Source organism: Poromitra crassiceps (assembly GCF_964638095.1).
Source record: "Poromitra crassiceps genome assembly, chromosome: 14".
NCBI lineage: Eukaryota > Metazoa > Chordata > Actinopteri > Beryciformes > Melamphaidae > Poromitra > Poromitra crassiceps.
Genome location: NC_139633.1, coordinates 32,868,500 through 32,884,508, shown reverse-complemented (window position 1 = coordinate 32,884,508; position 16,009 = coordinate 32,868,500). Strand labels below are relative to the sequence as shown.

At 45.7% G+C, this 16,009-nt stretch overlaps 1 protein-coding gene across 1 annotated transcript in view; it reads right to left on the bottom strand.

Moving 5' to 3' along the window:
* Positions 1-649: 649 nt before the first annotated feature.
* Positions 650-16,009, bottom strand: part of LOC310789156 (monocarboxylate transporter 12-B-like) — a gene marked incomplete at both ends in the record, with an annotated part of 32,702 nt that continues 17,342 nt past the window's right edge. The window contains 4 exons of the mRNA XM_083650745.1: positions 650-804; positions 8,143-8,402; positions 13,312-14,121; positions 14,891-15,464. Of these exons, the coding sequence (XP_083506871.1) occupies positions 650-804; positions 8,143-8,402; positions 13,312-14,121; positions 14,891-15,464 (1,799 nt within the window). The remainder of the gene's footprint in view (positions 805-8,142; positions 8,403-13,311; positions 14,122-14,890; positions 15,465-16,009) is intronic.

The following is a 16,009-nucleotide window of genomic DNA, read 5'->3' as shown; positions in this document are numbered from 1 at the left end:
TCAGAGTTCAATGATAATTTAGTTAATAATTAATAATTTCTGTGCTGTTTTTTGCAAACTGATCACTTCCCCACTGATACGTCTGATTGATTTTGTCATATAATGACAAATATTTGTAATTGATCATGATTTATATGATTGATCAATATTTGAATTAATATTAATGTATTAATAGTCTGCTATATCATGATAGCTTGCTAGCTAGCAAATCACAGTATCTGGTCAGCTAACCTGTCTTGTAAACACATCTGATTTATATAAAGTACGCTATCATAGACGTGCATAGGTTCATAGTGTGCTCCAAAGTTATTCTCAAGTATGATAACAGTGTGCACCAATGCACATCTGGTCATAGTTATAATACATGACATACATTACAGATGACCACAATGTGTATTAAAAAACGTCCACATCAAACAACAACAAAAGTAATGTGTAATTTTCAACATATTCATGTGTCTATTCTGGGTAAACGAGTACACTTTATGAGATCAAAAAACAACAACATACTAAGAAACGAGTCCCAGCATTGTCTCTGAAGAAGGCATGGGTTCTGCAGCTTTGGTTCTTCTGACATATGACTAGTAGACTACTACAGACTAGTAGAGACTAGTGCAGACTAGTAGAGACTACAGACAAGTACTAGAGACTAGTACATAGTCTGCGTCCGAGCTGAGTTGGTCTTGGACCTCCAGCAGTGTCTGACTAACATGCCGCTGGCCAGGAAGAGAGGGCTGGCCATGAGGGAGCACCCGCTGAGGAGGAAGGCCACTGTGTAGTCGCCCGTCTGATCCACTAACCAACCTGCATGGAAAGAGAGAGAGAGAGAGAGAGAGAGAGAGAGAGAGATGTAAGGGGTGAGAGAGAGAGAGAGAGAGAGAGAGAGAGATGTAAGGGGAGAGAGAGAGAGAGGTAAGGGGAGAGAGAGAGATGTAAGGGGAGAGAGAGGGGGAGAGAGAGAGGTAAGGGAAAAGAGAGAGAGAGAGAGATGTAAGGGGAGAGAGAGAGAGGTAAGGGGAGAGAGAGAGAGAGGTAAGGGGAGAGAGAGAGATGTAAGGGGAGAGAGAGGGGGAGAGAGAGAGGTAAGGGAAGAGAGAGAGAGAGAGATGTAAGGGGAGAGAGAGAGAGGTAAGGGGAGAGAGAGATATATGTAAGGGGAGAGAGAGAGATGTAAGGGAAGAGAGAGAGATATGTAAGTGGAGAGAGAGGTAAGGGGAGAGAGAGATGTAATGGAAGAGAGAGGGGGAGAGAGAGGTAAGGGGAGAGAGAGAGATGTAAGGGGAGAGAGAGGGGGAGAGAGAGAGAGAGATGTAAGGGGAGAGAGAGAGAGATGTAAGGGGAGAGAGAGGGGGAGAGAGAGAGGTAAGGGGAGAGAGAGAGAGATGTAAGTGGAGAGAGAGGGGGAGAGCGAGAGGTAAGGGGAGAGAGAGAGGTAAGGGGAGAGAGAGATATGTAAGTGGAGAAAGAGGGGGAGAGAGAGAGGTAAGGGGAGAGAGAGAGATGTAAGGGGAGAGAGAGAGATATGTAAGTGGAGAGAGAGGGGGAGAGAGAGAGATATGTAAGTGGAGAGAGAGGGGGAGAGAGAGAGGTAAGGGGAGAGAGAGAGAGGTAAGGGGAGAGAGAGATATGTAAGGGGAGAGAGAGAGGTAAGGGGAGAGAGAGAGATGTAAGGGGAGAGAGAGAGGTAAGGGGAGAGAGAGAGATGTAAGGGGAGAGAGAGAGGTAAGGGGAGAGAGAGAGAGATATGTAAGTGGAGAGAGAGGGGGAGAGAGAGAGGTAAGGGGGGAGAGAGAGAGAGAGATATGTAAGTGGAGAGAGAGATGTAAGGGGAGAGAGAGAGGTAAGGGGAGAGAGAGAGAGGTAAGGGGAGAGAGAGATATGTAAGGGGAGAGAGAGAGGTAAGGGGAGAGAGAGGTAAGGGGAGAGAGAGAATGTAGGAGAGGAGTGGAATGAAAAAGAAGTGTTTGATTGTTCATATTTGACAGCAGTTTTATCTTTCACAAAATATCTCATTGTGTCAGAAATATGCATTTAAATTTTGCGCAGACGTGGTTTTTGTGTGTTGACAGTTCAGAGCTTGAGATTTGCCTCCTAAAACGACATGGTGCTGCTTTAAAGCACCTTCTTTTCCCGTGTATAGAGCTGGCTAACGTTGCGGAGTTGACGCCATGTTTGTTGAATACCCTATGCTGAGAACAGCTGGAGGAGCGCCATGTTTGTGAGAATAGAACAATGCGAGAGAACAATGCGTGATGTTACTTGGGTCCAGTGCGTCACGTGACTTCCAATACCGAGCTTGGCCACAATGCTAAAATTGCAGCCCAGAGCTGTTCAGGGGGTTGGTTGATCCTCTTTAGGGAGTGGGGTGGGGGAGGGAGGCAGGAGACAAGGGGGTTTATGGGTAATGTAGTCTTTTATGCAAGTGATCCACAGAGGTGTGTTTGGACACGAGGGGATCGCCCCACTTCCCAGTATTGCATGCTTGCAGGCGGGCTTCGATGTTGCTTCCTTGCTGCACCTGATTGGACGAACGCTGTTGCTCAGCCCTGATTGGATGGGCTATAATGACTGGTAGTCCATGATGACAAGGTAGTCTCTCCCTGCCAGCTGGAACAAATCTGTTCCTACTTTTCTCCATGGCTCCACAGGTTTGCCGTGAGCCATGAGAGGCACCTTTGGTTCCTGGTAGCTGTGCTGCTGACAAGTCTCACAGCGCGGCACAAGTAACTCGCCATATCTTACGCCCAAGCCCCCAGGAATAGCGCTGGGCTGTGAAGCCAGTTGAACATGGTGGCGAAGCTCTGTATTGCAAGTCACGTGACGCCATGCAGCCCAGAAAGCAAAATTCCCATCCACTTGCATGGGGACCCCGGCAGCTGTTAAACCCAGGGGAATTTTTTCCGGGTGTCACTCAAAGTATAAAACGACTCTTTTAATTATCAAATAATTTTTCATGGGGCATTTTCTCTTCAGAAGCCACTAAGAGCCGTATACGGGTGTATTTTCTTCTTTTAATACATCCATGGGTGGGAGGGGTGGGAGACGTCATGGAATACGTCATGGCACACATGCGCACTTCGCCCTAGGCCGCATGGTCAGGAAGTAAAACCAGGAAGAAAACCCCCCCATGATGACTTCATGTGCCAGTGAGCAGCCTCCGTCCGAATGCATGGGTGGGCGTGGCTCGTCCCCTATCCAGTTCTTTTAATACATCCATGTGCACGCGCCATCTTTGCTAGTTTCTAGCACTCAAAATGTAAAAATAATAATAATAATAATAATTACCACTGGGTCACTGAAATATGTCCTTTGATGTACTGAACCAGTGGTAATTAAGGGCAATTTAGGGCAGTGGTGGCCCAATGGTTAGAGAAGCGAGCTTGTGACCGGAAGGTTGTCGGTTCAATCCCCGGGACCGGCAGGATAAATCTGGGTGGGGAAAGTGAAAAGGCAGCGCTTGCCCCTCCCTCATTACCACCACTGAGGTGCCCTTGAGCAAGGCCCTTAACCCCAACCGCTCCAGTGGAGCTGATCAGTGGCCAACAGATCAGACTGTGGTTGTACTGGTCAGCTTCCAGGTATGAATGTGTGTGTGAATGTGAACAGGGCGCTCCTGAAAAAGAGAGCATTGCTCTCAGTGAGACTCCCCTGTATAAATAAAGGTGAAAAAAAATTAAAAGGGGGAAAAGTGAGATTTTGAGTGGTGCTAGAAACTATCAAAGATACCGCTTTCCCTTTCCCTTGCACTGGGTGTAAGATATCTCAGATATCTGTGTTCATGTGTGGCCAAAACATCACAGCTCTTGCTCGTCTCTTGCACTTTTCAATGTCTCAATGTCCCTCGTGTCGTGTGTGAGTTTTGCCTTTCATAAGAACTCCGCGCCGACCACTGACAGCTCCTCCTTGAAGTTCTGGTAGGGATGTGTCAGCCTCTGGTCTCCTGGTTGGTGTGTTTTCTCCATCACAATCTGCAGCTCGCAGTCACTTGCAGTTGCTTCTGCTTTCTCCGTAGACACAGCCGTGTACGTGCTTCAGTATGCAGTCCACATGTACAGTATATCTGTACACCATGTCCAGTACAACTGCTTGGGCCTGTGTTGCTCATCTGCCAGATGCGTTGCTGGTGTGAACTCGAGCGTCTCACTGTACTTCTGGAGACGGAGCATCAGTGGCGTATCTGTTGAGATCGCAATCAGTGGTTTTTAGATCACCCCTCTTCCGTAGATGTAGTGGAACTTTTTACATCCAAAGACCGCTCCCAATGTCTCTTTCTCAGTTTGAGCTTTAGCCCAGATGTTTGTGCTCATCACCTTTTTGAGTCCCTCATCAGGCTCTGCCTTTGTAGTTCCCCAAACGACCACGTCATCCAGAAGAACTCCCACGCCTTCCTTGCCGTCAAACAGTTGCGTTACTGTCCTGTGAAAAACCTCTGGAGCTGAGGCTATCCCAAAAGGCGTGCGGAGGAAGAGCTGAGGCTATCCCAAAAGGCGTGCGGAGGAAGCAGTGCCTTCCAAAAGGCGTGTTGAATGTGCACAGCTTTGCGAGTCCAGCTCTATCTGGTAGATATTTTGTTATCGACCAAGGTAAGTGTAAGGGACAACCTTTTTTCCCAATGTTACAGTTTGCTAAGGTCTTAGTATAGTGTCGCAGTTGCTTATTGTTGTGGTACATTTTGCTATTTAATTTTTTTTAGATGTACTGATACAGCCTACAGATGGCGCTGGTTAACTATTTACTTTGCATTGAACTATGTGACATGTACGCATGTAGGTGGTTGAAGCAATCAACATGCGCTCTTGAAAATGGCAGTCTTGTGTCTGGTCCAGTTATTACACGGACTGGGCCGTCTGAAGCATGGGGAAAATGATGCTCTATCTCTGGAAAAAAATGCCCTCCCTGGCTCCCAGAATGCATTGCATGCTGCTGACGTTGCATGCTGCTGACGTTGACAAATGAATGGGAAGGGTGGAATGACAGGTCTGGTGGATCACCACCTTCAATATTGAGACGCGGCGTGCAGCGTGTGGTCAAAACCGAAGAAGATCATTGGCTGCAGCCTGCCAAGCATCAGTGACATCTTCCAGGACAGATGCAGGAACAAAGCTGCGAAAATCATGAAGGACTGCACCCACCCTGCCAATGGACTGTTTGCCCCTCTCCCCTCTGGTAGGAGGCTACGCAGCATCAAGGCCAGAACCACCAGGCTCAAGAATAGCTTCTTTCTGGTGGCTGTGAGAATTATGAACAATGCATAACCACTCTAACGTTGCATACTTTAGTTCTCACGTATCTAATTATATACATATATATTATTTTTTATATATACCGTAAATTCCGGACTATAAGCCGCGGCTTTTTCCCCGTTTTTTGGCCCTGCGGCTTATATAACGGTGCGGCTTATCTATGGATTTTTTCAGAAAAAAAAAAAAAATACAAATAAAATCTCTCTTTTTTAGCACTCTTTCTAACTATAAATCCACTTCTGTTTTAATTTCCTCTCTTGCCCTCTTTTCACCACACCGCGGACACTGTGTGCACTGTAAAAATAAACAAAGGTGGTGTTGTGTTATGTTGTTTTGTTGAAATGTTACGGTAATACGGTAAATGGGAGCTTCCTCAAACAGCCAACAATCCCCTCTGTGCGTGAACCCTTACATATGGTAATTACGGTAAGCAAACGGCCACTCGGTGACCTCCAAAATCGATGGATTTTACAGGTTACACAGCTTCATCAGCACATTTTATGTGCATTGCTTTGCTGCTTGTTTTTTCGATTATTTTTTTGTAAAGCACCTTGAATTGCCTTTGTGTATGAAAGACTTGACATCATTGGCGGAAATCAACCGGTTACTCCTACCGGTTCAAAGTTCATCAGCAGCCCGGAATCACAACAAGACGAGCAGTAGAAGCAACTCTCTCTCACTTACCATGGGGAAGGTACGCAGAAATTCACACGACGCAGCTTTCAAGTTGAAAGCAGTCAATCTCGCATTAAAAGAGGGAAATAGAGCAGCAGCGCGTAACCTGGGCATCGACGAGTCAATGGTGAGGCGTTGGAAGGTGCAGCAGGAGGAACTGTCTCAGTGCAAGAAGACCAAAAAGTCCTTCAGAGGTCATAAAAGCAGATGGCCCGAACTTGAAGATTCCCTTGAAGATTGGGTGTTGACCCAGAGAGCAGACGGCCGAGGCGTTTCCACGGTGCAGATCCGACTGAAGGCCAAAACAGTCGCCACCGAAATGAAAATTGAACATTTCATAGGTGGCCCATCTTGGTGCTTCCGATTCATGAGACGAAAGGGACTGTCCGTCCGGGCGAGAACTACTGAACAACTCCCTCCCGACTACCAGGAGAAAATCACAAACTTCGGCGAATTCACACAAAGGAAGATCACGGAATATTATAGGAGTGTGAAAACATCCACAATCACCAATGGGTTCCAAAAGGCTGGACTGCTGCGGGATGAAGAGGATGACGCCGCCACAGCTGGCGCTGAGGGCCGTCAGAGGCTTCAGAGGCTGTTCGATGCCGACAGTGACGAAGTTCGTTGGTTTTGAGTGACAATGAAGGAGAGAGGAGAGTGGTTGACGAAGCCACCCTGAACCTGTTCGTTTCCGACACTGAAGATGAGGACTTTGGTGGTTTCAGTACGCAGGAAGAAGAGGAAGACGAGGATTAGTGACTTGACTTCTCTGGTTACAGCCGTTTGCTGCACATATAGCCTATTGTTGTGTGATTTTGTCTGGGGATTAGTGACCTGACTTTTGTTTTGTTTTGTTGAAATGTTAATAAATGGGAGCTTCCCCAAACAGCCATCTCTTTCCCGACAATCCCCTCTGTGTACGAACCCTTACATATGGTAATTAAACATCAAAACGCCCGCGGCTTATAGTCCGGTGCGGCTTATATATGTAAAAAACAGTCAATTTTGCTGCTGCGGCTTATATACCGGTGCGCCTTATGGTCCGGAATTTACGGTAGTACATAGTATGTATTATATCTATATATGTATATATCTAAATGCTGCTTGTGTAATGTACTGCTGCTGCTTCTTATAACGTTTTACCTTTTTTTTTTTACCTATCTAATTATATACAGGTACATATATATTATTTTTTATATATAGTACATAGTATGTATTATATCTATATATGTATATATCTAAAATCGGCTGCTCGTGAAATTAACTGCTGCCACACTCCTTGCACTTTAATGCTGCCAGCTGTGAGCGTAACAAAATTAACTTTAAGTGGCTCCTTGTTGAGCGAACACATGCACCTTAAATTGTTTTCCTTGCTCTTACATCAGGTATTATGTTGTTTTTATGATGTTTCTAATTTAATATGTTTTTATATTGTTCTCCTTCTTAGTACTCAGTTGTTTTTATGACATTTTATGATTTATGATATCCTAGTTGATATATCCACCAGGACCTTGAGTTCATATTTCGTTCCCTTCCATGTTTCATGTTTTGGAATGACAATAAATATGCTTGAAAAAAAAAAAAAAAAAAAAATTTTGTAACGGGACAAGCCCCGTCTTTTATTGTCACACGAACATCACAACACATGCATGCGGCCACAACACACTCATGCTGACGGTGGCCGGTGAAAAGTGTCCTCTGCATTTAACCCATCCAGGCATGTCCTTTCCTCCGGGGGGCAGGCCAGGAGCAGTGGTCGCTTTCTCGTACATCGCCCGGGACCAACTTCGGATGTTGTCGTCACTGGTCGGATGACGATGACGATCTGATCTTCTGCATGTTTTTAGTGGGGGGGGGGGGTTATATACGGAGGAACCCCCTGGGCGAGCACGGGGAGAACATGCAAACTCCACACAGAGAGAAAGGCCCTTACGACGAGATACCCCACCTGGGCAGTGGGCACTGAAGATATGGGGGGGAACACAACCACAGCGCCCACAGTGTCCCAGGCGAGAATCGAACTCAGGACCTTCTGACTGTGAGGCGACAGCTCTACCCCCCCCCCCCCCCCCCCCCCCCTTGAACCTTGAACCTTGAGAAAACCCTGAGATAGAGGCGACCAATCAACTCCACCATGGTCTCATTAATGCTAATTATAACAAGGTGTCACAGGTGATAGTGATGATGGCAGAGCAGATGCATTGAAAACCAGAATGCTCACCTCCTATTGGTGGGCTGACCAGGTAGGGGATGGCGTGCAGGAAGTAGACCACGCCCAGGGCAGAGGTCAGGTAGGCGGGGCCCACGATGTCAGAGGTCACGACGGGCATGAGCGCCACGTACGCCCCGTCAAAGTACCCGTAGAGCATGGAGAACGGGGCCAGCAGAGGGAAGGAGCGCAGCAGGGGGATGAACATGCAGCAGAGGCCCTCCATGCCCACCGCCAGCATGTAGCTCGCCGTGCGAAACCTCTTCAGACACCTGCAGGGGGCGCAGGGCAAATCACAGTTATGGGAGAATCAAGCAGTTTGTTGTAGGAAGTATTTTCTTTCGACCGAACTACACCCACCTAGCTATACTGCTAGTGTAACGGTAACCAGCGGTCGTACTGTGAGTAAACCTCACTCGCCGACACCTTAACTCATTCCCCGCAAGGGGTTTCTGACCATTACATTATATTACATTACCTCATTTAGAAGACGCTTTTGTCCAAAGCGACTTACAATATCACAATTTGTCAACAGTACAGAAAACCACTATGCAACACAATCAATGACAGCTAAGATACTTTGATAGACTAGCACCATGTAGGAAGTAGTTTTGAGAAGGAATAAGTAACATGTAGCATAAGTATATATTTTTTTTAATTAAAAGATGTTAGTTCAAGTTCAAGAAGGGCCCAGGTGTAGCCTGAAAAGGTGAGTTTTTAGTCTCCACCGAAAGATTGGCAGCGATTCGGCCATTCTGACCGAAGGGGGGAGCTCATTCCACCATTGAGGGGCCAGGAACGAGAAGAGTCGCGATCGGGACGGGCGACTCTGACCATTTTCCCTGATCTTCCGGGACCCACAGAATATTTTCTTCTGTGACTGTAAACACTGAATATCCCAAAAGAAAGACGAGAGCCTCTACTTTAATGGGGGAAAGTGTGTTTCTGCCTTCTTTCGTTCTTTACTTGTGGGTTCAGCGTAGGTTGAGCGTTGCTTCGGCGTATGGTGTGAACGGCCACTTACACTAGCAGCAGCAAGTAGTCTCATATAGGAACTATTTTCTTTTGACTGAACTACACCCACTAGCTACCAGCAGCTAGCTAAAAGGACACAGTTCCTCCATGAAATTGTTCACGAAAAGGTCTGTGGATTCATGTTGAGTAACCAGGTCATGATTTGAGTTTTTCCATATGTTTGTTTGTTTGTTTATTTATGTATGTATGTATGTATGTATGTATGTATGTATGTATGTATGTATGTATGTATGTATGTATATTCAACACTTGAATGGAGATCGTTTTCGCCAAAAACGCCCGTCTCTTCCAGAAAGCTGAGGAAAAATGCCTTTTTGTGCATCAGAGCGAGGGAGAGATTCACGTCTGAGAGGGGACGGTCACACGCTCATCATGCCCAGGAGGGCGCCACCTTCTGGAGCTCAATGTCTGGAGGTCTGGGGGCATTTTTACGTCTGACATTTACACGATGTACACGATGAAATGTACACGATTTAGAGTTTACACTATGAAATTTACAGGATGAAATGTACACGATTTAGAGTTTACACTATGAAATTTACAGGATGAAATGTACACGATGCTCACAAAACGGGCTACTAATCTACCTGACAGGTGAAGTGATTTGTGTGCATTTACCAGCGTCTGGTGCAAAAAAGTCTTCAGCTTTAAGTGACTGTCACGAGTCTGTCTGACAGCGTGTGAAGGTCTCTTGCAGCGCTTTGAGGCACCAGGCTGGACGTGTTTTATGGAGCTTTTTCCTGAAGGCAGATTGTTGCTTTTTCCACTGGCTGGTTTTGTGGGACATTAACTCTGACTTCTGGTTTTGTGGGACATTAAAGTCCCTGGAAACCAGAAATATATTTTTTATTATTTAGCATTTCGAGTTCATCACATCACAGGAACCTATGTTAATAAGCCACCAGCCAAATTTGAACGATGATGAACGTCGCAAAGTATATAAATTTAGGTTTTTAACAGTCATGGCAAAAGTCATGAGAATCAATTAGATTTTAGAGTGTATTTTCTCCTGCGGACTGTGTGGGCGTGTCCCGTCTGCAGCAGGTCTCCGAGAGAGAGAGAGAGGGAGACGGAGAGAGAGAGAGAAGGAAAGAGAGATGGAGTGTGTGTGTGTGTGTGTGTGTGTGTGTGTGTGTGTGTGTGTGTGTGTGTGTGTGTTCGCACGTTGCTCGGCGCATAGCCAGACAGACAGACAGAGAGGAAGAGACTGCTGCTGCGAGTGCACAGCGCTACTGTGTGTGTGTGTGTGTGTGTGTGTGTGCGTGCATGCATGCGTGTGTCTGATTCGATTAAATCTTATGACGTGATAAGATCATGCATTTTAGCACCGTGCGCACCGCTCTCTTCAATGAGGAAGTGGAAATACAGACCTTGTAGAAAAGTGTCGATTTTTGGGGTTAGGGTTGAAAGTAATGTCAACTACTTTCTGAGGCACACAATTACTCACATAAGACCCTAAATTTAATAGTTAGAAGGTTTTTGTGGATTTTGGTTTCCAGAGACTTTAACTCTGACTTCTGGTTTTGTGGGACAATAACTCTGACTTCTGGGCAACTTTACTTTAGGAGTGAAGTAGCACTTCATAAGGTGGCCTATCGCATGGCGGTGAAGACAGGTGACACACAACTCAGGTTAGCCTTTGTTCACACCTGGCGCTTAACATACGCAGAGCTGAAGCTTGAGGCAGGCCTCAAGCTGAGTTGACGCTTAACCGGTCACACAAGAAGCCTTCTCTTTTCCTCAGCACCTTGCTCGGCACGCCTTGAACCCGCCCAGAACTCCCACTGACTTCATGCCTGCATGGCATGGCAGACTGAATCCTGAGCGATCGCTTGAGCAAGGCGAGAGCGTGCCTTGAGCGTGACACGCGCGCAGCTGGTGTGGACGGCCTCGCTTCTTCACAAGGACGCCTAAATGAAACTTGTGGGTTCAGCGTAGGTTGAGCGTTGCTTCGGCGTATGGTGTGAACGGCCACTTACACTAGCAGCAGCAAGTAGTCTCATATAGGAACTATTTTCTTTTGACTGAACTACACCCACTAGCTACCAGCAGCTAGCTAAAAGGACACAGTTCCTCCATGAAATTGTTCACGAAAAGGTCTGTGGATTCATGTTGAGTAACCAGGTCATGATTTGAGTTTTTCCATATGTTTGTTTGTTTGTTTATTTATGTATGTACCAACCCGATCTCCAAAAAAAACGTAAAATAGGCACGTTTGTGGACAAACGTTGCTATTTTACGATGTCGGCTAAGAAATTGTAAAATGGGAACGTACGCGTCTACAGCGGTGGGCGGGGTTTGGGCGTGTTTTATGGAGATTTTCTGTTTCTAACCCGTCCCCCTACTCTAATCCTCACCCTAACCACTCGGAACGTTAATATTTTACGTTTTTCGAGCCGAAATTGTAAAATAGCAACGTTGGTCCACATCGTTGGTATTATACGTTTTTCTAAGAGACTGTGTTGGTATGTACAGTATGTATGTATGTACTGTATGTATGTATGTATGTATTTATTTATTTAACCCTAACCCTATTTATTTATTTATTTATTTACTTATTTAATTATTTATTTATTTATTTATTTATTTATTTATTTTGGCGCTTTGAGCTCCACAAGTTGAGTGCCATCCGCTTCCATTGTAGAGAAGCCAGAAACCTCTACGGCTGATATTCGGCAACTCACAAAATTCTGCAACTTACACCCAAATGATCTATGATGGATAAATAGCACTACAGTAGCCTGTACTACGAAGCTAGTTTAATGCCTTATCCGAGTAAGTTTGAGTTTAAACCTGGTTTAGCCGTACTACAAAGCAAGTTAACTTTCAATCACCATGGCAACTGACGCTGCAAAGCTAACCTGGTCGCGACCAGGTTAGCTTCAGAGGATAAGATCAAAATCCATGAGAGACCCATATAATCGGCTCTCTGGAGTCACTCACCATTCATAAGATCGCCATATGAAAAATAGATTGCAGTCAACTGAGAATAGAACAAGCAAAACATTCGTGGCTCTGTAGGCTACATAATTAAATTAAGCCTACTTACCACTTTATGTCTTAACAGCTCAACGATGCGTGGAGAAATATTATCACTATTAATCACCGCGCGCATATCATGAACGGACCCTCAAATGGAGTGAGGGTGATATTCTCCTACATGCCAGAAAAGCCTATACATATAATATAGATATGGGATAAATGGGATAGCCCCAATACTAAATATGCAGGCTATTCTTGCATCTTTCAGCTGGAACTGTGTCCTGTAGGCTGTATGCCAATATATGAGCAAAAATAGGCTAGTTTTTATCAATGATAACTATGCCCGCATCGTCTCAATTCAGTTCAGCAGTTTTATCTTTTATAGTAGGCTATTAGGCTTTATACTAGGCTATTTTATATATGAATTATTCGATCAGTGCAACCACACACATGAGTGATAGAGATCATTATTCATTGGGCATGCGTTTCTAAATCTATGGTCTAAATAGGCTTACAGATTGTGGAAATGTATAGACTGAGATTACACATTTACATTTGTTGCTGCTGTATCAATGCAGCTGTATCAGACAGAAATCGCTGATCAAAGTAAATCAAATGACTGATGTGAATACAAGCTGCTGCTTTAGACAGCCCTTCAGCAGACTATCCAACGCGGATTTTCATTCTGACATTAAATCGCGGATACATTAAATATCCGCTAAAACTGTGATCATGCGCTGCGCTTGCATTGAACGAGGAAATGGGTGTGGACATGGGTGTGGGCGTGGATCAACTCAGCTGTTCATAATGTGATTGGCTAGCGCACCTCTTTCGCGTGGACGCGCGCCTGTGCACGAGCGAAAAACGTGCGCGTGCACAGGCAGATCCCAGCTTCAGTTATCGAGTAAAAAACCAGCTTCGTAGTATCCTTAAACTAGATAGCTTTGATCCTGTTCAGTCAAACCAGATCAAAGGGACTTATCGCGGATCTGTTAAACTAGCTTCGTAGTACAGGCTGCAGGTCAGAGGAAAAAATATCTATTTTTGATTTTGGTGTGATTGTCCCTTTAAGAATGTGGTCTTCTTGGCCGAACAATGTCAAGCTCACACAACAGCACACACGCGCACAAACAGACAGACACACACCTGCCCTCTCCTACTCACTTCCTGTCCGTGATCCATCCGAAGGTGATATTGCCCACAATGCCGCTGACTCCAAATATGGATATGAGGAAGGCAGCCTGCTGGTGGTCCACCCCCACACTGAGGGCGTAGGGGACCAGGTAGACGATCGGCATGCTGCAGCCGTACGCCAGGAACAGGAAGGACGCCGCCAGCAGCAGGAAGTCAGGCATGAGCAGGAAGCTAAACTCATCCATGGAGCCCAGGCAGGAGCAGTGGCCTGACTGGCCTCCAGAGGGAGTCCCGGTGTTCACCAAATGCACAGGGAGAGAGCTCACAGCTTTAGTGTTAGCGTCTGCCGCTAACTGTTTGACATCCGTCGGTTTGGCATCGATGAGTCTCGAGTCTTCTAGCTTTGTGTCCATGGCGTTCGATAGCTCAGTGTCCATGATGCCGGCTAGCTTGTTGCTAAAGTTCATGCTCTCCACCAGTTTCAAGTCCTCCAGTGTGCTGCCACCGGCTAGCTTTGGGTCTGAGAGTTTGAGCTCTGCTAGCATTTTCTCTGTTAGCGTATTGTTGCTAATTACAATACACTCTGCTAACTTTGGCTCAGACAGTTTTGCGTTTGATAGCAACACCTCCACTAGGTTCACCTGAGCAAGTTTTCCGTTTTCAAGTTGACAGCTGAGCTTCGTGTCGGCTGCCTGAAGCGACGGATCCCCTGAGTTCTTAGCAGCCAGCGGCTTCGGCTCCGGACGGCTGCAGTCACGCACGTTGTCCACGTCTTTGGCATCCAGCGTCGTCGCCATGTAACCCCCTTTCTCCAGGTTTCCCTCATTGCCCTCCCACTTCCTTAAGATAGAACAGGAAAGAATGCAAATTAATTGAATTTGATGTACGATCAGGTCAGGTCAAGTTTATTTGTATAGCCCTAATTCACAAGCATGTCTCAGCAGGCTTCACAGAGAGGTCTAGCTAAATCTAGCTGACACAACAATAACAATAACAGCAATAATAATACTAATAATAACATGGTTGGACGATTTTATGTTAGAGAGAGACAGAGGGAAGGGGAGAAAGGGGGAGAGAAAAGAGAGGTAGGAGAGAGCAGGGGAAGGGAGCAGGTGGAGAGGGAGAGAGGTAGGAAGAGAGCAGGGGAAGGGAGAGCAGAACAGAAAGGGTATACTGGGGCTGGCCGATATGGGCACGAATAGTCACAGGGGTCAGTTTTTAAACATACTAATGTATATCACAATGTTGTTCGTATGAGCAAAGTAAAATTTTGCAATCACCATAATTATAATTAAGTAATTATAATTACCAGGCGATGTGAATAGACAACAAATGATTAGTCTGACATTTACCGGGCTAAAGGTCATCAGACACTGGTCTCCATCAGACACTGGTGTCCATCAGACACTGGTCTCCTACACGTCCCTAGAATCCAAACTAAATCTGGATCAGTTAAGTATGACTCAAACTCGTACTGTACTCGTACTACTGTGTAGTATGACTCTAACTCGTACTGTACTCGTACTACTGTGTCGTATGACTCTAACTCGTACTACTGTGTCGTATGACTCTAACTCGTACTACTCTGTCGTATGACTCTAACTCGTACTGTGCTCGTACTACTGTGTCGTATGACTCTAACTCGTACTGTGCTCGTACTACTGTGTAGTATGACTCTAACTCGTACTGTGCTCGTACTACTGTGTCGTATGACTCTAACTCATACTGTGCTCGTACTACTGTGTAGTATGACTCTAACTCGTACTGTACTCGTACTACTGTGTCGTATGACTCTAACTCGTACTGTGCTCGTACTACTGTGTCGTATGACTCTAACTCATACTGTGCTCGTACTACTGTGTAGTATGACTCTAACTCGTACTGTGCTCGTACTACTGTGTCGTATGACTCTAACTCGTACTGTGCTCGTACTACTGTGTCGTATGACTCTAACTCGTACTGTGCTCGTACTACTGTGTCGTATGACTCTAACTCGTACTGTGCTCGTACTACTGTGTCGTATGACTCTAACTCGTACTGTGCTCGTACTACTGTGTCGTATGACTCTAACTCGTACTGTGCTCGTACTACTGTGTCGTATGACTCTAACTCGTACTGTGCTCGTACTACTGTGTCGTATGACTCTAACTCGTACTGTGCTCGTACTACTGTGTAGTATGACTCTAACGGCGGGTTTACACATACGCCTAGAGCGACGCTTTAAGCAACGCTTTAAGCTACGCCTAGGCATATAGGCATTGCTTCATGCACGCTAGGTGCCTATTTGCGTTCACACAGGACGCCACACTGAAGCCCCGCTCTGCGCTATGCTGATCACATGAGCAGTGGTTTTTTACACTTTTCAGATCTGATTTATAGCATGGGTGAGTAACATAAACCTCTTTTTTATTGTAATGTGCAAGTGAGGATGTCTGTCTATTTCCTGGCCGGCTGTAATTGTTATTTTCCCTCGGGTAATCATGTGACTATGAGTCATCAACACCATGAGTGATACATGCATTGAGACAGGGGGGGTATATATACATCTGACAGAAAAGACGTTACTAGAGGAACACATGAAGGACAGCTCTCCTACTGCGCTCCACCCTCCCTTTTGGGCAAACTCTGTAGAAAATATGGCCCAAGTCCGTCAGAAACAACAGCCAGCTTGACAGTTCAGCGCGCCTAGACGCTGAAAAATAGAACAGACGCCTAAACGATACATGTA